At 40.1% G+C, this 25,323-nt stretch overlaps 1 protein-coding gene across 1 annotated transcript in view; it reads left to right on the forward strand.

The window, feature by feature from the left end:
* Positions 1 to 25,323, forward strand: part of ANOS1 (anosmin 1) — a gene marked incomplete at both ends in the record, with an annotated part of 128,970 nt that overhangs the window by 68,390 nt on the left and 35,257 nt on the right. The window contains 4 exons of the mRNA XM_084270833.1: positions 3,772 to 3,834; positions 7,041 to 7,263; positions 12,676 to 12,860; positions 19,867 to 19,996. Of these exons, the coding sequence (XP_084126959.1) occupies positions 3,772 to 3,834; positions 7,041 to 7,263; positions 12,676 to 12,860; positions 19,867 to 19,996 (601 nt within the window). The remainder of the gene's footprint in view (positions 1 to 3,771; positions 3,835 to 7,040; positions 7,264 to 12,675; positions 12,861 to 19,866; positions 19,997 to 25,323) is intronic.

Raw genomic sequence — 25,323 nt, forward strand, 5'->3', positions numbered from 1 at the left:
ATCTCTCTATCTATATACATTTAATACCTACATGTGTGTATGCATATGTAACCGCTCCCCCTCTTTTGAAGGATGACAGACGCTTCCTATTAGCAGTCCTTTTGGCTTCTGATGTGACTTTTAGTCCTGAATAACAACCTTGCAGCAGTCTGGGTGAAGATAGCGAGCCTACAACTTCCAGGTTGAACCCCCGGTAGATGATAAGGCAGGTGCTTTGGGAGGATTCGATTTAAGAAGGCCAGTGCGATTGACACCCACCATCCTCTGAAGAGTGCCACTGGTCCATAACGACTGGTGGAACCCTGTGCTTCCTTCCTCTTCCCGCCCTGGCACTAGAACAGCCCTTATAGAGGTGGCAGGGCAGAGGTCAGCAGTGACTCCAAGGAACCAGTGACATATGCTGAGCGCACTGCCAGCACATACCCAGCCTTAGCTTCTGAGGGCAGGAGGTAATGTCCCCAAGGTATTTTTCAGTACATAAAGTAGAGCCAAAACCAGCTGCTACTTGGCCCAGCTTCGTGATTATCTTGGATAGAGGACTGCAATATCCTTTTAACAGACATACACGTTTACACTAATCCAATAACCCGGATGTGTTTACCTGCTGGGTGGGAATAGTTTTATCATGGGTGTTTCAGGTATTTCCTTGAAGCTCTTATTGTTGCAAAATGCTGTATGCTTTCCTTTCAGACATGAAGGCTGAGCTAAATACCAGTGAAGCAACTCCTGTTGGTATGGGGGAGACTTTGCTGAGTTGCTTTGAAATTATTAGAAATGTATTATCTAAATTTTATTTTTCCAGATTTGTGCTTTCTCTTTGTATTCTCTGAAGACCTGAATTTAGGAAAACAGGTGTTATTCCCACTATCCTGGCTCATATTCTCTTGATTTCCATTGTAACTATGCATGGAATGATACCTGTCAGAACACCTTCAGCTGCTGTCGATACAAGGCTCAAATCTGCTTTTTTCTTGAGAGAATTTTCAGCTTGGTGCTTGCCTTGGCTAAATGGACTAAAATTGGTGGAGATCCACAGTGGAGGGAGGAATGTGGTACTACAATACTGTGCAGTGCACTGCAACTTTTATGTTCTTCAGTAGACTCATCTTGATGCACAGTCATAGCAAAGCGTGCCAAAGGTGAGAAAAAAAAACCCAACCCTTGGCAGACGAAAGGTACAGCTCAGAGTGACGTGTAAACAGGATGAATACATTTAACAGAACCAGGCAGGCTAAAGTTTATGAGGAGAGGGAGGTTATTGGAGAGCTCAGATGTCTGGAAAAAGACAAATTTATGAACAAATTAGCCCTTCTTCAGAGCTAGCATGTATATAATACATTGGATCTGGAAGACATTTCCTTTTCCATATAGAAAACATCAGGAGAACATTCACCGGGGTGAAACAGGTACTTTACCTGAGATCATTGCCATTCAAGAGGATCAATCTCAGCAGACAGTGGAAGGGATATGAAGATCTCAGTTGATTTATAGTTTAATTCAAGGACTCAGAAGTTGAGACCTGGATCCAAGCTTCCAGCTTTTCCAGCTTCCCACTTTGAGGGTACCTCGTAACAGAGTAGCTAAGAAGATAAATGCAAAACCCACAGCATTTATGAGGTGTTCTCCACAAGCTTATTAACTACCTTTTTTAGGACAGTCACAACCTATTCTAGTGTGGCTATTGGCAGCATTTCTGTCTGCTAGCAGTTTTCCTCCAGCCTACAGCATGGTACCAGTAGTGCCAGGCAACCAGCTTCTGCAGCAGGCCACGATGCTAGGCTAATCCTAGTGCTCTGAGGACCCTGCATACAGCAGCAGTAGGAAGATATTTTGTTTATGCATGGGTAAGAGCATGTGCTCTAATCAGAGCCTACAAAGCTTATGATGGAGGCCGTACGGCTTGCTGCATCATCTCTTTTCCTTTGACTATTCTGAGAGCAGTTGGATTGTAGGATACTGCTCAGCCCTGGTTATTTTTGTCTGTCTTTCCTTTGAAATGTCTTGAGTTGAGATGCTCCTTGACTCTGCATGCCTTGATGGCAGGAGATGCTCAACTGAAAGTAGCCTGGGCTATGGTTACTGAGACAGAGCAACGTCCAGACAAAGGTATCAAGTGCTGGGACCTACTTACACTGCGGGTAAAGACATCCTGTAAAGACAAACACATTGAGCAAGCCCTCTGAAGCATACACCATCTTGGTATTTTCTTCCAGGAGTACAAACTGGTTTTCTCTAGAGCCTGCAAGGGAGGTGGTCCAGTCAGATTGAACTTGGTCCTTTTTGTCCTCTCAAGATTGTGGATGTCCTGGTTTAGATGCACTCGGTTTGGCTGTGCAGCATTGAAGAAAGAATTTGGGAAAGGAAAGGCTATGGAAATCCCAACAGCATCGAGGGTCACCAACAAAGTCCCAATGTGGTCAAAACACTGCCCATTTTGTCTTTGCAACATTTATACCTCTGTAATTGGGGGTTAAATCCATTAGGCAGGAGAGTTTTAAAGTTGACACAACAGTGGAATTGGGCTCACATGTGCAGTGACTATGCCACAGGAGGAAAAACACTCTGGAATTAATTAAACTTACTGACTTCAGTGACATTTTATAATGTATCCTTTTAATTACTCTGTAGATAGCACATTGTGAATTTTGAAGGCCAGAAATCGAGTCTAAAATACCAAAATGTACAGAGAGTAAGTGTTTGAGTAGCATTTTTCATTCCTGAAATATGTATCCTCTGAGATTAATGGGTTTATTTTTTTTCAGGCTTTGTTGCTAGTAAGAAGAATGCCTAACTTTTAAAACACTGGGGTTTTTTTAAATTGCACTAATGATACAGGTGGGCAGCTGAGATACAGACTATATGTATTCATGCTTTTTATTTTTTAATAGCGTAAAATGTATACAGATCCAATCTAACACTACATACAAGAGAAGCAAATTATTTGAATACTAAATTGCACGTCAAAGGCCTTTCTTTTTTCCTGCAATAAGTATCTTTCCACTTTTACCAGAAGGAGTAGGTGTTATTAACTCCCCACAATGCCCATGTTTTCCAAGATCATCTGTCTTAACAAAGGAAGAGAAAAGGATGTGAGTCTAAATTTGTGTTCCAGCTGCAGTAAATGCTCTTCATAGTGTGATTTTTCTTTGTGCTGTGCTGTGAAGCTTGACTCTGGTTTGCAGAGTTTTAGTCTCAGCTCTCTCATTGCAGTAGAGGCTGAAGGTGAAGAAATGGTAATAGGGTACTTGAAATAAAGTGCCTTTGCTAACAGACAAGTGAACGTTGTCTGTTTATGCAAGAATAGTTGCTAAACCTCTGCTGAGTTTACTCCAAAGCTTGATGAAATAGTTTCTCACTTGAGAGGGCAATGTGGCCATCTAGTCTTGAGGCTGGTCAATGAGGAGATTTAACTTTCTGCAGTTTGGAGCAGTGCTTTTGACATCGTGAATGATCTGGTGATATGGTGTTAAATGGCATTAGGACCTGAATTCAATAAGGCGGAAAATAGGGTGTCGTATAAACAACTGAGGCAATTGCCTTGTACAATAAGAAATACTGAGAATATTTCTTGTAATCTAACCATGGTTTGGGATGACTTTGCTCTGACACCATGACTCAATGACACAGTCTTATCCTCAGGAGAAGTGGGATTTTAGAGCCTATTATTAACTTCCTGTGAGCTACACAAACAACCAGAGAAGGAATAGAGTCATTTGTGGTTGTTTATTTCCTTCTCTTCCTGACACTTCTCTGCCTCCTGATTCTTCCTAGTGCCTGGAGCCCTGCAAAGAGTCCTGGGACCTGAAGAAAAACCATTGCCAAAGCTTCTGCGAGGTATGTCAGCCTAAGGGCACTCTTTCTCACTTTGTTCTAGCTGTCTCTTTCATTTAAATTGTTAGCTTCCAGAGGACAGCTAACAAACATGGGATTTTTGCAGCATTCACCTCCATTTGCATGGATACGCATAATAAAAATTCAGCCACATTAGATTTGAGTTCCTGACCAAATGATTTATCTCCACTTCAAGTTTTAAGACTTGATCCAGCCACACTTACACAGCTTCTCTCAAGAGGTGCTGTTAAAGCCCTCCTGTAAATTGCTGTTTCTACCACATGCCCTTCAATCTTTTCTGGCTGCATGGGAGAAAGAGTATCTTTGTTTAAAAGATAAACTGTCATTCTGTGAAAATCCTTCTGCAGGGTAGCTAGAAAAGGTGGCTTGCTTTATGAGGATGCCAGTCCGATTTCTAAAGGAATATCTCTCCAGGAGTAACTGGATTGTGAACTAAAGTTCAGAAGGGTGCTATAAAGATAGTTATTCAGGAACAGTTTGGTGGAAAGCTGTTTCTGTATCATATTTCAGAATAACCTTGTGAATAAGCAAACCTTGATCAGTTAGTACAAAAAAGGAAATGTTTTTATTGGATTTAAAACATGGCTGTGCTGTGTTGGTGGAAGTCAATTTTTCAAGTTCGTAGCTTTTTCAGTACAAAATGGAAATATGTGAATAGAAAGTCACTTTATTATAACTAAATCAATATAAAAATTCACCGTTTTTCAAATCTATGAAAGTTCATCTTTACAAAGATTTTCAAGTTTTGCTATACAAAAATAGAAGTGACATTAATTAATACATTGATCTCACCGATAAACTGCTTAAAATCCTCCCTCATCACTGTGGACCCATTTTCTGGCACAAGGGTATGTCTGCTGTATAAATGATTTTAAACATCATGAAGACAATTAGGAAAATCTTCAACTAAAAAAAAAACCTTAGGCCCAACTATGTGTAAATAGGGATTACTGGATTACTGATCTATGTAATTTCATTAGAATAAAAAGTAAAAATTTATCCTGGAAACCCATCTTTGTGAAACTTCTTTAAGCGAGATTAGTTACTGGTTCCTCATATTGGAAAACTCCAAGGTAGTGTAATAAAGCTATTTTAGCGCGTCTAATTTATGTCATTCTCATACATCACTTCTCACTTTGTCTGTTTCCAGATATTGGTGAAAATATGTATAAAATCTGTTTAAAAGGAAAACATTTGTTGAACAGTGTTCTATTGTAGTTATGAACAGTGAGCATCCCTCTTTGATTAGTGTTTTGTGGTTGAAACTAAATTTAGAACTTCAAAGGCCCATAATGAAGAGCAGCACATTTAGCAGCTAGCTGAAAAATGAGCTGTGAAATAGGGTGAGGAGGAGAAGCCTTGAGGACGTATTATGCCTCAGGGAGCTATAAAGTTTTTAATTAAGTAGCTGCAAATTTGTGATGTTTTAGGATTTGAAATTAGCTTCGCGCGTGCACACACACACACACACACACACAAACACACACACAGACAAGCACCCACCCCCTTTCCTTCCTCCCTCTCAGACTCACGTATGCTCCGTAGACATCATTCTTGAATTAAACAAGGCTCCTCTCACATGAGAGTGTTTTCTGTCTTTCTGTGTTTCATAAAAAAACCTGGAAGCAACAATTCGGCTTACTGTTTCTCAAGGTCCCTGTTTGGGGTCTTTCTTCCTACCTACTGAAGGAGTGTATTACGTGGTGAAGGAACCTTGAGGATGAAGAAGGAAAGGAGACAGTTTGCCTGACTCCATTTTTCCCCCATAACCTGCAGGGTTTTGCAGGTTTAGCTCCTGACCTGGCTAACGATGGGATCAGGTGCATTCCACTGGGGGGAAAGAGAAGGAATGCATGTGCAGGGATCACTGGCATCAGTGGGAGAAATGAGGGCTGCTCATTTGGGCAGCCTTTACGCTGGTTAAGCTGTAACACCCTAAAAGCCTGATTCAGAAATCCTGGAGTGTTCTGTAGGGCAAGGTGGGAGGGGTAAATTAGTGGCACATTCCTGGACCACATTGATTTTGGAGAATAAACTGACACATAGTCTGGGAAAGACCTGGGTCTCCTTAATAGTGAAGAGTCTGTCTCATTTTGCCACAAGTATGAGGCGGCCAAAAAGAAGAAAGAAAAGTATTTCATTATGGGAGGAAGTTGCAGAAGTTACGTGAATAGTTGGATGGGGAGTGGGTTATAATTCCTGTGTAGGCTCAGGAATCTGTAAATCAGATCTGTCAGAGCTGAACGATTATGGTTGCTCTGAGATAGAAAGGCAGGCTGTAGGTAAACCCACCTTGCCTGGGTTGCCCGTCTACTGTTCCACCAATCACTTTGAGGGAATCACTTCAGCTGTTTTTGCACCACACTAAATTAAGCACTGGATAAAAGAGGAGATGACATCCCTGTGTGACACACGATGTATTCCCCCAGTCCTAGTTGCTGTTTTTAATACACTTTTAAGTGAACCTTGCAAACCTCTGTGTAGTACTCATGCTACAAAATGTCTATGCTAGGACTTGATTTCTCATAAAGTAGCATTTGCTTGGATCTTTAATCAATATATTTAAGGTTTATTTAATCTGCATTTTCTGCTGATCACTTTATCAGAAATTTACTTCCAGTTCCATGCAGAGTTACACAATTACTTATATGCTGGCAAGAACATAAAGATGCTGCAAAATCTCTTCACCAACTCAGTTCAAACAGTATAATGAAACAAGTTTTCTCTTATTTATCTAGAGTGGCATTACATCAGATATTGTGGGTAAAGTTTTATGAAGTACAAAGGGAAGAATGTGGGGCAGTCCAAAAAAAAAAAAAAAGAAAGACTGTCTGACCGTTGGTTCCCCTTTGTTTTGGGTATGTTTTTAATCTGTCATTGAGCAACTCTGTAGCCAACCAATGTGAGGAAAACAAGGGAAAGCTGGCAGACATAAACAACTTTATTCCATTAAAGATGGTGGTCTTACTTGAGGGAATTCATCATTCTCTATTTGGAATGCTTTTTTAGAAGTGGCTTGAATATATAAATCTTCAGGGATAGTCTTGCAAAAGCTTGAAGATCTGAATTTTCCTTTAGGAGGTCTTGGAAAACATACAAGATTTTTTCTTTTTTTTTTCCCTTTTTTTCTTTTTTTTTTTGTTTGTTCCTGTTGAAAGCTTTATACAATTCTTTTCTTTTCCCTTTAGCCTCTTTTCCCCAAGAAGAATTATGAATGCCTAACTAGCTGTGAATTCCTTAAGTACATCCTGTCTGTGAAGCAGGGGGACTGCCCAGCACCTGAGAAGGCCAGTGGTTTTGCAGCTGCCTGTGTTGAAAGCTGTGAAGCTGATAGTGAATGTTCTGGAGTGAAGAAATGCTGTTCCAACGGATGTGGTCATACGTGCCAAGTTCCAAAAAATTTGTACAAAGGTAGAGATTATTAATATGTACTTGTACCGGGCTAATAACTTCAGGACATAATAGAGTCTCCTAGAAAACCAGGACTTTGGTTTCATAGGCGTTGTGTGGGAAGAAGAAGGAGGGGAGCCTGCAGAGATGTGGCTAGACACTGAAAGGGTGGAAAGCCAGAGAAAAATGTTACTTCAGTTTCTGTATTTTTTTTTTCTCCCCTTGTGAAGCCCATGTCTGGAAATCTGTGGAATCTAAACATGTGGTTATAACAAATCATCTTAAGCAGAAAAAACTTGACAATTTAGGTGAAAATCTCACTTAATTTGATGCAGATGAGAGGGAATGAAACAGGAAAATAATAATAGTTCAAGTCCTATTAATGACAAATAACACTCATGATTATAAACCAAGCGAGTAGGACTACCAAACTGGCAGTGTGAGAGAATCTGGTAAAAGAACAAATCCATGCCATATATTTGGCATTGGTGTTCTTGATAACTTAACAACAAAATAGTGAAAGATTATATTAGCCATGTGTGTATGTATATATATATATGTATATATGTATAAATTATTGAAATCTAAGGTAATCTTATTAAAAAAAATTGATTTGAGTCCTGAGATTCTGTGAAAAAAAGGTTTTCTTTGCCATCCATTCTCAAGAACATACAGACTAAGAAATTATTTGCTTAGACCAACTTCAGATTTTAATTTTTTGGAATCAAAAGCGCTTCATAGATGGAAATATTCTGAAAATATACTCCAACACAGAACAATGAGCATTTATGAAAGGTGCTTTCTTGTTCCACAGAGCTGTAATGTTTGTTAGAAATCCATTCTCCTTATTTCAGTGATGAAAAATAAACATTAAACAGTAACTCATCTGACAGCATGGTCTCTCTGTGGAAAGCCTGACTGGCAGAACTCTGAATGAAACTCCAGGCTTAGGTCTGAATCTAGACTTATTTCCATCTGTGGATGGAAAAACTGTAAAATATGTGAAGGACATGGTGATTTTGTTTTTAAGTTCACTGCTTTAACTGAAATGTTGATGCATCTCTGTGAACTTCTCTGTTGCTGGGACCATATGTCAGAAATAATGTGCTTTGACTTTTGAATCCTGTCTTTGAGCGCACAGGACGGGCCATGAGGAAGCACTGTCTTATTTACTTACATAGATGGAGAAAAATTTGATCTAGGAGTCACAGAAGCTGAGTAAGCATAAAACTGATGAAGATAGTACTCAAAGTATTTTGAATGGCAGGCAATGCTCTGATCCAGATTTCCAGTGCTTCCAAGAGACTTCAGAGCAGACCCTTTAAAAATATAAGGAATTAATACACTCATATGCACAGCACCTTTCAAAATGACAATTGTTACAATGGATCACTTAGTTATTTCTTTCGTCTTCTTGAGCCAGATGGCCAGAGGGATACAGTGGCATTCGTGCTGCATGTGTGATGATTTTACACAGCCAAGCCCCATTCCACGACCACAAAGCATTCCAGTAAATGTAACAGCTGGAAAAGGCAAAACCTAATCAAACAAGCAAGCAAACAAACAAATAACACAAGAGGTCATGCTTTTGACACAGGACATGACAGGATATGATACGTTGTATTACTGCCCACTGGAAAACCCACTGCTGTTCAGCCTAATTATACAGGAACAGAACTCACCTCTAACATCTTATCACCTATCTGCAGGAGGTGCTTGCTTGTAAGAGCATGTATGTCTTGCAGAGGAAGGGCATGCCCAATACTGTACTGCCTTCTCAGCTGATGAATTCAGCTAATTAGCCTCTTCAACCTGTCTTTCTGCAGCAAAGGACAAATAGAAGGGAGCAGGCTTGCTATTCATTTCCTCCAGGGGTAAATGACCTTCCCGTCACCAAGGAAGAGCAAACTCTGCAAGCATGACTAAGATCTAGTGAATAAGTTTGGTACTTACTCTTATCATTTCGACAGCACTCACAGCTAGAAAATGAACTCAGATTGAATCTAAGAGTCTACAGCAGTTCGTATAGTTTCACTGTTGATCAAGCTCTGGAGATTAGTTACAACATCAGATTTAAAATTTACTGGATTTCCAAACTGGATTTGTCCTTCTAGTACTATTTGATAAGACCCAATCTTAAAAGAATATTAATGTTGGTCCATTTGCACCAAAGTCATATACTGCAAAATGTTGTTGGATTAACATGAAAAGTCCAGTTACTTTTTAACCTAATTGTTTACTGGCTTTCATTCACTATGATCTTTAAACCTCACAATATCATTGCATTTTTCATCTCTGTTGGGACTATTAATAATTAGCTATATAGTCTTCACTTCTTTATTTCCCTTTTATGGGAGATATCATATGTTCTCTCTTACTTTCTTGTCATCTGTCTCATCCAACTCCTTTACATTGTCTCAACTAGTGAAGTGTCCCTTTTCCATGGCCTACTTAATTTTTGTTTTCTGTGTGGACATTAATGCTGTTGTAAATAACAGTAGGTGCCTAAATTAGGTTTTTTTACTTCAGAGAGAGAAATGGGGCCAATATCTCTGCTTAGAAGTAAAATAGTTTAAAAATGTAAAAAAAAAAGGAAGAAAAAGAAAAGAAAGGATTGAAAACACTTGCTCAGGTTCACTTCATCCAATGTGCACATATGCAGCCCCAAGTAAGGACAAGGAGGATGTATCTTTTTCTATACTCAGCTGGTGATGGGTGAAAGAGAATACTTATCACCATTTCCTGTTCAGAAGTTAGTGGTCACAGATGTGATGATGCACCTACTTGTGTGAACTTTCCAGGACCCCTTTTTAAACAGAGTTTTAGGGTTCGCGCTGTCTAAACCTGCCTAACTAACTTTACCTGAAACATGTGAGGGAGCAACCTATACAGCAGATCAAACAGCATATCTGGCTGAGAGAGGTAAATTTGACAGGGCAAGAGGCAGTGGGCTCAAACTTGAATATAGGAAGATCCACCTAAACATAAGGAGGAACATCTTTACTGTGATCGTGGCAGAGTGCTGGAACAGTCTGCCCAGAGAGGTTGTGGAGTCTCCTGCTCGGGAGATATTCAGAACCCACCTGGATGCTGTCCTGTGCAACCTGCTTCTGGCAGGGGGGTTGAACTAGATAATCTCCAGAGGTCCCTTCCAATCCCTATCATTCTGTGATTCTGTGATTTTGAAGATTATTACATTTCAAGGGTAGGACAATGCAATTATAGGATAGCTGGAGCCAGCAGATGGCAATCCACAGTTTAAGGACTATTTTCAAGCTTAAGTAAATATAACTATATTTACTTTATTTAATTTATATTAAATAGTAGTGTACAGTTTTAAAGGAGCGCATCTCCCAGTCTGTGCACAACCATGTTCACAATCATGAACGTGCCCTTTACGGTCCAGAACTCTCCCATGGAAACTTTTTGAGTACCTGGGGATCTGATATTTAAGATACAGATTTCTGTGATGGACCATCATGCATTTATTTTTCGTAGCATGGAGATCTGTGTGCAAGTTGAAAGACACCTCTAGAAACATTTTTCCTGGGCTCTGGTGTTGCACGCATACAGCAATCAGTGATCTGAATTCTTCAGTTAAGCACTGCAGACTTCAGAGGGCTAATTTTTTTTTCCAGCATGATGAAAGGGCTGACCATTTACATAATAAAAAGCACATTGAAGAGTGATTGGATCTACACATCTGGATATGAAATTGATGGTGCTGGTTCTACAAAAGTATTTTAAAACGCACTTAGGCTGTGCTCTCCTTGTTTGTGCTGCTCCGCTCCATCTGCACGCAATTACATAACACTGGAGAGGCTGAGATACTTGCAATCAAGTGAATCCAACTGCCCCTAATGCAAAGCAGATGGAAGTTTTCTTAACATGCAAATTGTAGGATTATTGTACATCATAATTAAAGAAGGATTTTCAAATGTGGAAATCCAAACTGACATGTTCTGTGGTGTTTGCTGTATTAGACTGGCATTGCAGGCTGTTGAAGGATATCCAGGCTTCAAACTGCTGCAACAACCAAATTTAAGTACTGGATTTTCCTTAGGTTGATTTTTAGGTTGTTCCTTCAAGGGTTACAATATCAACTTTTATTTACTAATTGTATAATTAGATTTAGGAGAGGTCATCTTAAAATACGAAAGCAGTTTGTTCACCTTAGGAACTTTTGGTTCTCGTTCATCTGTGACAAACTGCATAGGAAACAATTTATTGAACCAAAACACATAGCTGGACTTATGTGGAACCCATTGAAATAGCAAAACAGCTGAAGTGCATGTGATAACTTGCTAAGAAGGTTTATATGTCAGCACAGAAATCTGATTTGTGACATAACCTAAAGCGACAAAATGCTGCGCACTCAAATATGTGAGTTTCTAAAGTCTGTCTACAGAAACGTATCTAACACTTGATTTGTTGATTTAATCAAAAGACACCCAATTTGAAGTGTGATTTTCCCCTTCAAGTTACTGCAGATGTTTTAAAAATGTGATGTTACCAGCAGTAGACACAACAGAAATAACTTTCCTTCAGTGTCACTGTGTCACAAGAAATTGCTGTAACATTTTAGAAAGACATCTTTGTCTCTGAAATGTAACAACTGGGCAATGTACATTAGATATTTCTATTCCAAGATGCCTTGGAATTACCTTGCCTAGATCATTAGGGAAGAGTGGAGAGTAACATGTCATGCAATACAGCTTCATGTGAGTCACTAAGACAATGCTTCCATGGAGAAGGCAAACAATTTTCTTAAGTGTATCAGACTAATGTAAGATGTGCAAAGTAATTCTGCTTCTCTAGTCTGCACTAATAAAAGCTTAGATATGGTCTATGTCGAGTTTTAGGCTTGACTCTGGAGAAGGGCTGTTTGCCAACAGAGACAACTGCAATAATAATCAGATGTCTAGAAAGACTGGTTTAAAAAGAAAATGGAGTGCACCGTGGTTATTAGAGTGAGGAAGAAAACGTTCAGAGGAATGGCAGTCTTGCAGTACATAAGAGGCTCCTCTATAGGTGCAAGAAGGAATCTGTTCTCCACAATCCATGATCATCATGGACAAGTGTTGAGTTTAAGATGGAGCAGAGGGGACTAAACAGTGTAGTGAGAAGGCTTACTAATAGTAAGGGTAGAGTAGTGGTGGAACAGACTGCTACGCGATGCTGTGCAAATTCTGTCATTAGATGTGTTTATAGCCAAATGATGCGAAAAACTGAACAGGTATAACTGATTCTGCTTGGGATCAAAGGGATCTTTCTCTAGGTTATCAAAGCATATTTGGAAAGTGTTATATTCACCAGCCTATCCGTTCCCACCACTTTTTTTTTAAAAAAAAATTTATACAATTTCATTAACATATGGTTTAATTACATCTTGCAAATTACTCATGTATTTTTGTCTGTACGTTCCTACTACAGGTGTTCCACTGAAACCTCGGAAAGAATTAAAATTCATAGAACTTCAGTCTGGGGACTTGGAGGTGAAATGGTCTTCAAAATTCAATATTTCTATTGAACCCGTGATCTATGTTGTTCAGAGAAGGTGGAATCAAGGAATCCATCCAAGTGAGGATGATGCTACTAACTGGCAAACTGTGGCACAGGTCAGTTCTTTGTAAAGTGATATGGATCCCAAGGTTACAGACCATAATCTCAAGGTCTTCTTCAGGCTTGAGAAGAGTTAGATCACTTACAGGTAGGGAGGCTTGTGCAGAGGGACCTGTCTCTCTAGGTCATGACAAAACTGCAAACAGAAACCAGATCTCCAAGGTCTTACTTCACTGGTCAATGAACTGTTTTCTAGATTTACTCAGGAGAAAAGAATTTCATATTTTCACTTCCAGCTTTTGAGTTACAGAAAGCTTTTGATGTGTGTTGAAAATAACTTCATAAAAAATATGTGAATATATCATTAAGGTAGTAAACAGTAGTTTCCTTTTCCCCAAAAGAAAAAAATGCTCAGAGGTTTATGTTTTCAAAATTAAGTTTTATTTGTGGGTTTGCTCTGTATAGATAAAAATCTACAGAACTAGCTGGAGGCTGGATTGTCATAAGGCCAAGGAGTGGCACTCTCTTGTAAGCATATACTTATGTATCTGTTCAGTTGGGAATTCTAAAGCCTCTGGAATCCAAAATTCTTTTAAAAATTTAGAATTAGATACCAAAATCCATTGAAGAAAGCACGTAAGAGACATAGTCCTTTTGAGGTCAGTGGGACTCTGTGCACAGTCTCCAAAGCATGGCTGGGTCTTACAAAAGATAAGAAATACAATTAGTGAAAAGGCTATTTAGTGTTCTAAAAATAAAACTATATTTTTATTATGAAAAAAAGCGCCTAAAATCTTTATTCTATGTAACATCGAGCTTTTTTCAGATACTACCCTCCCAATTCAGATAAGACTATGATGTCATGCTCTTATCACTCAGTGCAATACAGACGGAAAATGTAAGATTCATGAGTAAATGTTTCTTAATGAGAAGCAGCCAACGGAGCATAAATTTTCACTTAGTTCCTTCCCAGTTTCAATCTGTTTTTTAACATGCTGACAGTCCACCTGGATGGCAGAGTTCCAATCGTTTATCTTAACTGCTTCACCCTCATCCCTGCTGACAAGGAAAGCAAAATGCTGATTTTGAAAAGACCTGCAAAATGTCATTATAGCTAGGTAAAGAAGGGAAAATAGGGACTAAATAGAACTACAGAATGTAGTACGGAGTTTAATTTCTGTGACAGTCTGTGTTCATTGTAAATTCCGATTGCGAAGGAAAAAGCTATCCTAAAATAATGTCAAGCTTGTGAAACAGAACATTCCCAAGCGAAGTTCTTAGCTTCAGTGTGGTGCTAGAGGGGGCTGCCACTGCATTTTGAGTTTTGCTCAGAAAGTCACCCACAGCAGAGCCTGGCATGAAACCCTGCTTGTGCAAGCCCAAAGGACCCTGCACACCTCCAAACCTGGTAACGTTACAGTGACTTACTGTCACTCAGCTGAGGTGTAGGTCTTCGACCTTCATTCTCTATGTTCAGCAAACAACCAGGTTTTGTTACCAGGAAGATAGCATGTAGCCAAAGTGAGCCAGCTCTGAATTATTCCCCACCGTTACAGAATCACAGAATCACAGAATAACAAGGTTGGAAGAGACCTTTGAAGATCATCAAGTCCAACCATTTCCATCCTATGCTAAACCATATCCCTAAGTACCTCATCAACCCTTTTTTTGAACACATCCAGGGAAGGTGACTCAACCACCTCCCTGGGCAGCCTGTTCCAGGCCCTGACAACTCTTTAAGTAAAAATTTTTTTCTAATGTCCAATCTAAGCCTGCCCTGGCACAGCTTCATGCCATTTTCCCTGGTCCTGTCTCCTGTCACCTGGCTGAAGAGACCATCGCCCACCTCTCTACAACCTCCCTTCAGGTAGTTGTAGGTGGTGATAAGGTCTCCCCTCAGCCTCCTCTTCTCCAGGCTAAACATCCCCAGCTCCCTCAGCCATTCCTCATATGATTAACCATGCCATGTGTATGTGCTCGGCCGCAGAAGCCCAGCTCTTGCGGCTGGTAGATTCAGCCTGCGAAAGCAGCACAGTGCTGGGCTTTTTCCTATCCCAGGAGCAGGCCTCATGCATGTTTCTGGAAGCATGTGCTACACATGCTGCTCAGTGGTGGAGCATATACAAACCTCTGCCTTCTTGCAGTGATGTACAGGGGACAGCCTTTCAGTAATGGGTTCCTGTGCAGCGGTGGTAAGAATCCTGGCAGCTGCCTTTCCTGGAGGTCTGCTGTGTGTGGGCAGAAGGAGCTGAGTTAATCTCTGTGGCACGAGAAGCCTCCTCCAATCGACCTCTTTCTGAGAACCTCTCTGTTCCTTCTGCATCACAAGAGATGCATGTTTGTGTGGGAGACCCCACTGGGGTTGTCAGATCAGAACAAGCTTTAGGACGTCTGAGTGGCTCTGTGAACTGTGCATACCTTATGGGGCATACAGGCTGGGCACCCCTGAGGGTCGCTAGTAATCAGAATTTCCATCTCTATAGAGGAATGTAGATCCTTGGTGTTGCAGTTTTAGACATCCCACCAGGCAATCAAATTTGTTAAGTGTGACTGCATCCAAAAGAATTTATTTTGCAATATCAGCAACAAGGATGGATATCCACTTTGACTAAAGTGACTGTGTGCACAGCCCTCAGGCTTTTCTTGTCTGTATAACTGAGAGTTTTTCTTGTATGACTCCAAAACACTGGGGTACGAGACCTTAATTATGGGCAAAGGTTGCAAAGAACTCAGCCATTTGGCTGAGGATGCTGGGGCCATCTCAGTCCAGGGCAGATGATGCTGGCTCTTTCATTACTCTGCAACTTAAATGAGAGAGAATGTGAAAACCAGTCAAAGATCAAAAATGCTGTGGGTGAGGACCTAACTTTTTCTATGCCTGTGCCTATATGTAGTGGAATTATGCAAAATTATTGTTTGACTCTTCTTCTTCCCATCCCTGGCAGTGTTCAAGGCCAGGTTGGGTGGGTCTTTGAGCAAGCTGGTCTAGTGGAGGGTGCCCTTGCCTATGGCAGGGGGTTGGAACTAAACAGTCCTCGAGGTCCTTTCCAACCCAAACCATCCTGTGATTCTGTGGTTATAAGAAATTCCATAATATTTTATCAGAGTTCATTATCCAATATTCTATTTTTACTATCTGTCCAAGAAGAAATGGGGTTATAATTTTCAGTTACTTCATTTTAAGGTGTTTACTCTTTAAAAACAATTATGTTGTCTATTTCCTTTACATGAGCTAATTTGCAAGTAATTTCTCATTTCTCACATAAATTTTTACTTAGTATTGAAAAAAAAAGAAAAAGTTTGTTTACTTTGTATTGCAATGTGTCATCAGGTCTTTTTGATTTTTTTTTTTGTTAAGGCTCAATCTATTAATATGTTAGTTATTTAACTCTCCCAAGTGTATAAAGAAAGCAAGCGCATTGGCAGTAATTTTAGCTATTCTTCATTTCAGGAAGAAGGGATTTTGTTAACTTTAGGTTTTCATTGCACATTGTTAGGAAAGCTTATCATAACTAAGCAGTTGACTGATTTCCATTATTTAATATAAAAAATATGGGAAACAAGATACTAGTTAGCTACTTGTTAGGTATCAGAAGTGTCCAAATTTCCTACACTCCCTGTATCTTAAGTTTTGAGCAGCTGAGCAGGACCTGCTGCACTATCCTTTGGTAATATAACTTGTGAAGAAACTTAGCATTCAGTTTGGTGCTAATGCTTTCTAAAAGTAAGAGTGTTACTTACATTGTTTACAGTGGAAATTTAAATAAACATATTAAATAATTAAGTTAGTTAAAATATGTCAGGTCAGTGTTTTCAGACAGAACATACATCAGTGTTGTGTGAATGGATGTCACATGTCTGTGTATATATATATGTATGGGCAGACAATGATGAAAGTTACTTATTAGTTTATTCCTTTCCTAAAGCAAATAAGGAGCTGTATTTACTGCTTGCTTGTGAGAAACTTGAGTTCTTCAGCTTGGAATTGTTTAAACTCTGTACAACTCATCTTTTTAAAACTTAAAATTTCTGAAACACCTTAAGGTCTGTTTCTGAGGGTCACAAAATGTTTCTCAGCTCTTGACAGCAAGAAATCCCTGCTGGAGCTAACCACCAGGTCTGTACAGTAGAGGTTTGTTTCTGGATCTCCCAGGAAGGGCTTGCTTTGGTAAGCACTCTTACAGGGGTCTCATCTTGTGTGGGATTGCATTCAGTTGCAGTAGGGGAGGTCTGATGTCCTTGGGTAGAGTAGTGGATGCAGCACTGTCAGGTTTCTTCTACATCAGAGGAAACATAAACTCAGCTCTTCTCATAGCCTGGATGGTATCAGTTCACTCTCTGAACTGGAAATTCTTTCATCATTGCGTGGTTTCAAAAGAAGGTGTAGAGCTGTGAACTCGGCAGGCTAAGGCTGTCCTCTCCTATTTCCATTAAACCTTTGCTCTACAGAAAGGAAACCAGGATTGATAGTGTGAAAGAAAGGGAATGCACACAATGAAACAGCCCACTGATTACTGTAATACCACTCAGCATACTGTTTAGTGGGCTTACATTAACACAGGACAGATATTGAAAGGACTCGGAATATTACGATCTTGGCTCCAAACATGCTTTAGGAGTGTGAAGTAACTGAAGCAATTAAACAAAATAATAATATAAAACCCCCCAGTTTTCCAGTAAGGCAGTACAAATATCTCAGTAGTATTAAGCTCTTTCTTGAAATTTAGTAAATCTATGTGCCAGAGTGGTTTATACTCCACAATGGAGGAGTTACACCTCCTGGATGCCATAGAGTTTAACAGGAGCCTTGACAACAAAGTGAATGATGAAAGTAACAGGCCTAAGGCACGTTCATAAATTAAAATAATTATGGTGATATGGATTGACAGATTATTTGATCTTACAGTATTTCATGGTTGCCATGGAATATTGACACAACTGAAATCCTTTCTTTTAATCAGTCCTAGCAGAACAACTGAGTTGATGCAAATAACAAACAAGATTCCTTAGCTGAGGAATTTGGGGTCAAGTCTATTCAGATTATGCTTGCCTTGTAACTAAATTCAGCAAACCTGTTTTTAAGAACCCACAGTGTTGAAACTGCTTAATTACCCTTAGGTATTGATCCTGACCCTGATCTCAGGTGCAGCAGCAGCCTGAACATACGTGTTTTTTTCCTCTTAATATAATGATAGTTTGTTTTACTCTAGTTCGCTGTCGTGTTTTATCTGTAAGTTCTTGAGTATGTGGGCCTGCATGCAGGAAAAAAACCAGCACATTTCAGTGCTCCATAAAATGAAAATAACAGTAGAAGTTGGTTCAGATTGGACCTTTTCTTCCCTTGAGGAGCCCCTTCATTGGAAGAGATAACCACTGGCGATAAATCAGCTACAGCAAGGAAAGAAGATGGGGCAGACAACGAGATCATTGGGATTGCTTCCCTTGCTTAAGCTAAAACCGACGAAGACAGTGGTCTGAAAGGAGGAGGACTCTGAATAGCAGCAGTATGTGAGGGGCTCAAAGTCTGCGACACTGCCCAGTCTGAGAGCAGCCTATAGTGCAGTTTAGAAAGGCTCTCTTGCCGTTATATGCACATGCAAATGAGGGACCCATTTCCCTAAATTTCGCTTGTCAAGGAATGAAGAGGTTAAGTGTAGGGTAACACCTACAAATTTTATTGGCCAGGGCCCCAGAAATACCATTGCTGAAGAGCTGAAGCAGCTTCCCCAAGTTCCAGCTATATCTGAGTTAGGTCAGCGGCTGCTACTCTCTTGCATGTATTGGAAAGAGCAAAAAGCAGAAAGGATGCTGTGCCTCTTGTCAGAAGTGCTTGGCATCCTTGAAAGTAATGTTGAATCCTACACAAGGAAGGTAGATTTTTTGAAGTTACAGAAAACAGAGCTTGTGAAAAATAAATTGCAGTCACCATGTTTTTAATGAGCTTGCATATTTTGTCAGTAATGATAATTGGTAATGATTTTATGGTATATTTAGACATGCACAGGACATTTGGTTCAGGTTCATGTGTTATTTTCATTAAAGAATTAAATTAAAATGTAATAAAAATGACATCCTAAAATAAATTGAAAACTGGATAATTGAGAGGTAATTGCAAAAGCAAAATCTCCCACAAGTGGGTGAGTTTTCAATGCCTTCTACAAAAACACTACCTCTTCTGTACTTGGCAGTGACTCAGGGGTTACCAGGAGGCTGTGTTCAGTTCTGGTGTTAGGAAAAATAAGAAATAGCACAGAAGATAGCTCTTCAAAAGTTTAAAGGGAAAAAAAAGATAAAGGAAAGCAAGACTCAGAGTAAGAGCACGTAAAGCACCTCCTACGGAAAGGGTTCAGAGGGCATCTCTGCTTATACCATATTTCAGCTGTTAAGGCACTCCCCACAGAAGGTGGAAATTGAACTTGTGACTCCAGCAGGCTCAGTGGGTGTTGTTGGAGAAAAGGTCATCTCCTATGACCTGAGAAATGTCTGCAGGGAAGAGTTAAGGCTGTGAGTGTCTTTTTGACATAAGCGCCAAAGATCTGAAGAAGGTTTCTATTCATTACCTGAGGGTTTCTTGTTTCCTATGAACCAGAAAAGGCGGCTTCTCACAGCGCTGGATTTTGTGAGGCCATTTTGGATCCTAATTCTCTGAGAATGGAGATTTGGAGAAATGAGTCCTGTGACCTGGGGCAGTGAGTTCCCTGAAATGTCAACACCTGAACATCTAGGTCCTATACATGGACAAAGGTTGTGATAACTGGAAAACTAATTTTCTGAATTTAACACTTCACCGGTTTTCTAAAGGTTACTTTTTTTCCAGAAGAGACCTGCAATGCACTGTAAAATTGGGTGGTTACATGATTTTGTTCACGGCTGTAGACGCTTTGCAGTGCAGAGCGATGCTGGGACCCAGGTGAGGTGGTTGCATACAGCCAGCTGACACTGCTGTGTATTGAAAAGTGCGTCCCCTACCCTTCAGTCTGAGTAACTGGTGTTGCACAGGAGATGATAGCACAATTGGCTGTGTCAGAACAAAAGGAGTAAGCATGAACTTTTCCTCACCAGACTACGGACGAGCGGGTCAGGCTGACGGACATCCGTGCGAGCAGGTGGTACCAGTTCCGCGTGGCAGCTGTGAACGTGCACGGGACGAGAGGTTTCACGGCACCCAGCAAGCACTTCCGATCCTCGAAAGGTTAGTTTTCATTTGCTATGTCTGGTGCCCACCTCCTGCTCACTTAAACGTGGAGTGCAAGGTGATCTGCCTACATGTGTGGCAGAAGGTTTTTAACAGGTGAGTTTTTGGGTAGTTTTGCTATTGGCTGTAGAAACTGTGTGACATTTGTTCGGAGTCAGCAAAGGAATTAAAGATTAAAGATGTCATTATTCTTTTATTGGTAAGGGGTCACAAGGAATAAACCTCCTTTTAAGCCTTTTCCGCATGGTTGGTACTAAACAACATGATCCTGGCCATGAAACATGAAGGAACTGGGGTTTCAGTGTGCTATTCCAAGAGGTTTATCTTCTTTTTCTTTTTAGTTATGAGAAATATGCTGCTGCCATATGTTTAGCAGAGTATTGAAACGTTTTGTTGCCTGTATCTAAATAGCTGTAGCAGCATTGTTTTGATGGAACTATGTGCTCTCTTAATATAACTTTCCCCTTGCTGGCACTAATTGTACGGGCTTAAGAATAAAAACTGTAAATGCTAAGTAGCATGTTTCTGCTCATTAGAGAGACATTGCAGTCATGCCAGACAATCCAGAAAGTATTGTGTGAATTTTTGTTGCCATATCTGTTTTCGCAAGGGTTTGGGTAATAACTTTGTATATTACTTCTCTATCAGTAAATGGCACTTGGGGGATGAGGGGGATGGAAACAGATCTCCCAGCCTGTGAAGTTTCAGGCATTGTCCCTGGTGAGCGTTTGACCCACCCGAAGCAGAGTTTTCCCAGATGACTCTCAGGCATATTACAGGAGTTAGCACAGGCCAGAAACTATTCCCCACAGACAGATGGTCTGGATGCGGTCACCCTCAAAGTGGGCATAGGCAAACTGTGCTTGTTGAATTTAGTGCCAAAGAATGAGATCTGTCACTCTTCACTCAGAGATTGTTCCCAAAAAACGACTTGTCTTTGTTTCAGTAGTGACAGCATCTTTACACCGTTATAACGGATACTTCGAGGAACGCATTTCCTCCTCTCTCTGCAGGTGTAAGTATCTTGCAGTACAGGCAGCCGCCATCTATGGGCTCCCGTGCTAGCTTTTAGCTTGCTGGTTGGAACGTAGTCAGTCCTAGGAGAAAAATCTTACTGTAGATGCAGTTATAGAGGCATGTAAGTGCTTTTGCTGGTGTGGATGTATACTGAGTAAGCATACGTTAAAAGCAAACATTTTTTAGTGCTATAGCCACATTTGTGGTGGGAAGGTTGGCTGGCATAGCTATCCCATCACTGCTGTGACCACAAACCTTTTCAAGTGTGGAGGAAGTATTATTTTAAGAATTTATTGTACTTAAATAGCATATTATTTCGGTCACATCAAAAAATACAATTCCTTCGAGCTGTGCTGAGCTTCCTGCAAGGACTGAGCAGCAGCAGTAGCTTTCTCCTTGCTTTTCCTTGTGAGCAGCACTTCAACAGATACAGCACCGTGTTGCTGAATCTGGCAGCATCTTTCTGTCAAACTCAGGTCCCTGTCAGTTGTTTTACTGAGTTTCTAAAGGTTTTCCAACTATTCCTCCTGGAACCACTATAATCACAATTATATAAAGGTATATCATGTTATTACTGAGGTTTTGGCTTGAGTGTGACATTTTCAGGCAAGATTTGTACTACTTTCCAAAAAATTCATCTCCTACTGGCTGTGCTAGCCACAGGAGTATATTGTTCAAAATACCTACATTGGTAACAAATATAAGAATATCCATGGTGAGCCATACTGAAGGTCTCTTTATCCCAAAACCTGACCCCAGCCAAAAGTGGGTTTTTGGAGAACAGCACATAAGGATATTTCTTCAGAATAGCCTCCCAGCTGGCAGTGGTTTGTGTTTCAGTAGCTTGTGGTTTTGAAATTGATTATATGTTAGATACCAAAGTCTTCTTACTCTGTGGTCTCCACAGTTTCCCCTGAAGCACTTGCTCTCCTGTCTGGTGGAGGTGAGGAGCATTTTTAGGACTTTGTGACAAAGGCAGCAGGAGCCAGTAGTACCTCTGCATGCTCTTACCTAACAAACCAAAATAACAGGGTGTTGATAATGACAGAAAGTATGTAGCCAGCATTGTTCAAAAGGCTTCTGCAACCCTCACAGTAGCAGTTTTCAAATCTAAACTCCAGCCCTTGGCACAGGAACTGTGAACTGCTAGACAAACAGCAAGGAGTTCAGTTAGCTCTCAGCTTTGTAGCCAAAATCTTCCTACTCTGTCAGCTCACTAAACTCTTTTAGAGGCTTTGGTACTGTCAGCGGTTATTATAAAGATACCATGTTCACCATATAGAATGTGTAGACGTGCTAGGTCACACAGATGAAGACATTGCTAGGTCGCTGACTGTCAGGAATGATACTGGGATGCTTCAACCAGTATCTGTTAGCCTCCATGTCCTGAGCAGGCGCTCATCACGGTAACAGCTATGGTGACATACAAGCATTTAATTACCACTTTGGAGGTCAGTGGGAAGTGGCAGCCCCTGCTTGGCAAAGCAGCAAGAAATGTGCCTAGTTTTTTGAGTGCCAGGATCTGCTGGCTCCTGCTGAGCCTCTACAGGCACATTTAACCTCCAGTTTGGAAAAGGAAAGCGGACTTTGGCACTTCACTTTTGGAAGGTTTGTATGAAGTAATGGACAGAAATTCACATTACTAGTTCTTGTACTGCTTCAGTTCACCCCGTTGTGCCAAGACCAAGAGAAGATGATTATCTTCGTCTGATTTAACAGAAGTTTTCTTCAAAAAGAAACCCTTTGATCAGGAAACATGACAGCAATTCCTAAGACAGCTTCTCACAGAAGCTGCTGAACTTCTACCAATTGCTCCTAAGTTATAACGAAGAGCAGATTATTTGGGCTTGTTTTTTCTTTAAAGGAGGACAAACATGATATATAATCTTAATCTAGGGAGGAGAATGGCACCATAAAGTCTCCCTCACTAAATATTTTAAGCTGTCACAAAGAACACTGAAAAACTTTGATGCTGCAATTACTTGGAGAGAGATATTTTTTTTTGGTCTGGTTACCATGATACTGTTTTATACTATTTTGTGTTTTTTGCAGATGTAAAAAAAAGAGATCTCTAAGTAGAGACAGCAAAGTAAGGTTTGCTTCTGTTTTATTCAAAATAATGTTAAATCTTCTGAGGTATGTAATTTCCATTAACTTTTCTATTCCTGAGTAAAGCTTATTATCCAAATTAGTTTAATTTCCCAGTCATGAAAAAGACAAAACTGGGACAACATTATTTCATAAAGCATTCCCTCTTGCAGTTTTTTTTATCTAGTTGTGTTTTGAGGTTTTATCTACTGCAGCTTTTGACAGTATTATATTTGAGGTAAAGGCTTATTAACTGCTTTACACTGCCTCATGTGTTCATTTATGGCATTAATCTGTAAAATATAATTGAAGTAGAAGAGCAGATATAATTTATGAAATATTCAGAAAGAATTTGTTATGGTGTTTATTTCTGTTTTAGAAAAGAAATGAAGGATTTGCATGTGCTTGTCTGGCATGGTCCTTCACAGGCAATCAAGGGATGCTTCATTTTGTCAAAATGCGATTCCAAAATTACAAGAAACACAGGTTAGACTATACCTGTCTGTTTGAAGCACAGTGGCTAGAAGGCGAAGTGAGTGCTACACCTAGGACAGTGGGTTCTTTCCTAGGACTCTGCACATGGATTTTCAGATTGATACTGCCAGCTAAAATTGATCAAAACTTTCTGGTTTCCACTTCACTTTTCAAGGTTTTTAAATTGTGTGTGTGCTTTCCTTTTCATCTTCAACTGATTGGCAACTATTTGCAATAACAGCTATAAATACAGCTAACAAATGCCTGGCAGAACATTTTTGGTCCCCAAAGGTACAAATATATTTCTCTTTGTATTTTGACTGGCTCTCTCCAAGCTGCTTCATTTTCTCTGGAGGCAGGAGAAGACTGTTCCTGCAATCCATAAATGAGCGTCCTTGGACAAAAAGCTACCCATGTTTTTCTCCCATTAAGTGGGCACCAAATAGCCAGACCCAGCTGATCAGAAGCTGCTTGACATGAGCAATACAACTTCCAATTTGTTGCACTTGGATAAGAGTTTTAGGCTATTTTTTTCTAGCTTTTTATGATTTATGATGAAAATGAACTCTTAGTAGCAGAGCCTGCAAGTGAACTAGAAGGGAGCATTAGACATTTTCATATAATACATTATCTTGCTGGTCTGAAGTAAAGTATTGTGCCATTTTGTGAGATGGAGAGAGGGTGTAAGAGGAACGCAACGAGTCCAAACCGTCTGCTGCTTCTACCTCTGCTAAAGGTTTTTATCTTCAACGTGAAGGCGGTGGCTAGCAGACACAGGACAAATTGTCAAGCGAAAGGAAGCAGACAACATTGTTTTCACAGCACATATGTACCACGCTGGATGTGATTTCATGCATACATTACTGAGTGTTAGTAAAACCAGAACAGACACCCACTCTCGGCAATAAAACTCTCTCTGTTGCTCCTTTGGGACCAATGATTATTTTATACTGTTGCACAGCTGGTTTATGTGTGCCATTTCCATTGGGCAAAGCCAATCCCCCTGCTTGTGCCTTGGAATTGTTTAATGGTTGGAACCTTGTCTGTAGAGCAGCTTCAGCAGATTTTTAAAGTTGGAAGGTCTAATGTTTAAAAGATAGCAATGGGAGATCCATTTTAAGTCAAAACCCCCAAAACTTTATGAAAAAGGGTTTAAAATAGAGTCAAATTTGCTATCACTTTTATAGCTCAGAGTGAGAATTCTGGTTCCAATGTCATTATTTTCTTCTCTGACATATTTTCCAACTAATTTACTGGTTTAATTGCAGTTGCCACATTTAAAATCCAAGTGGATGCATTGCAGCAGTGTATGATGTGATTCTTGTGTATAGTTTGTCCATAGTGTTTTGTTAAGGTTGAAAAGTACTTCCAGATCCTATTGATTGAAAAAAAATTGTAAAATATAAATCGCCTATCACTATGTTTACGAATATGATTGTGGGAAGATGTGCATTTTGCAGGGGGGAGGTGTGGGTTTTCCTTTTTTCTTTTATTTGCAACAAGAAAACCTCCCTTTTGGGGACTGGAGGCAGAGTTTTGCTTGTGATGGCTAAGTAGCCAGCAAGACAAGAATTTAAGTCCTTTGGGTATACTCAAGCCAGATAGAATCCAGACAAATGCGGTGCTTACTTCATGTGCTGGAACAGCAGCTTCAGCCTTGACCTAATGAAGCTATCATTTCTAGCAGTGAGAAGTGATTTACTTGTCAGGCTGCTGAGACCAGAATTTTTTCAGATTTGAGGACA

The sequence above is a fragment of the Gallinula chloropus genome, assembly GCF_964237585.1.
Source record: "Gallinula chloropus genome assembly, chromosome: 1".
Lineage (NCBI taxonomy): Eukaryota > Metazoa > Chordata > Aves > Gruiformes > Rallidae > Gallinula > Gallinula chloropus.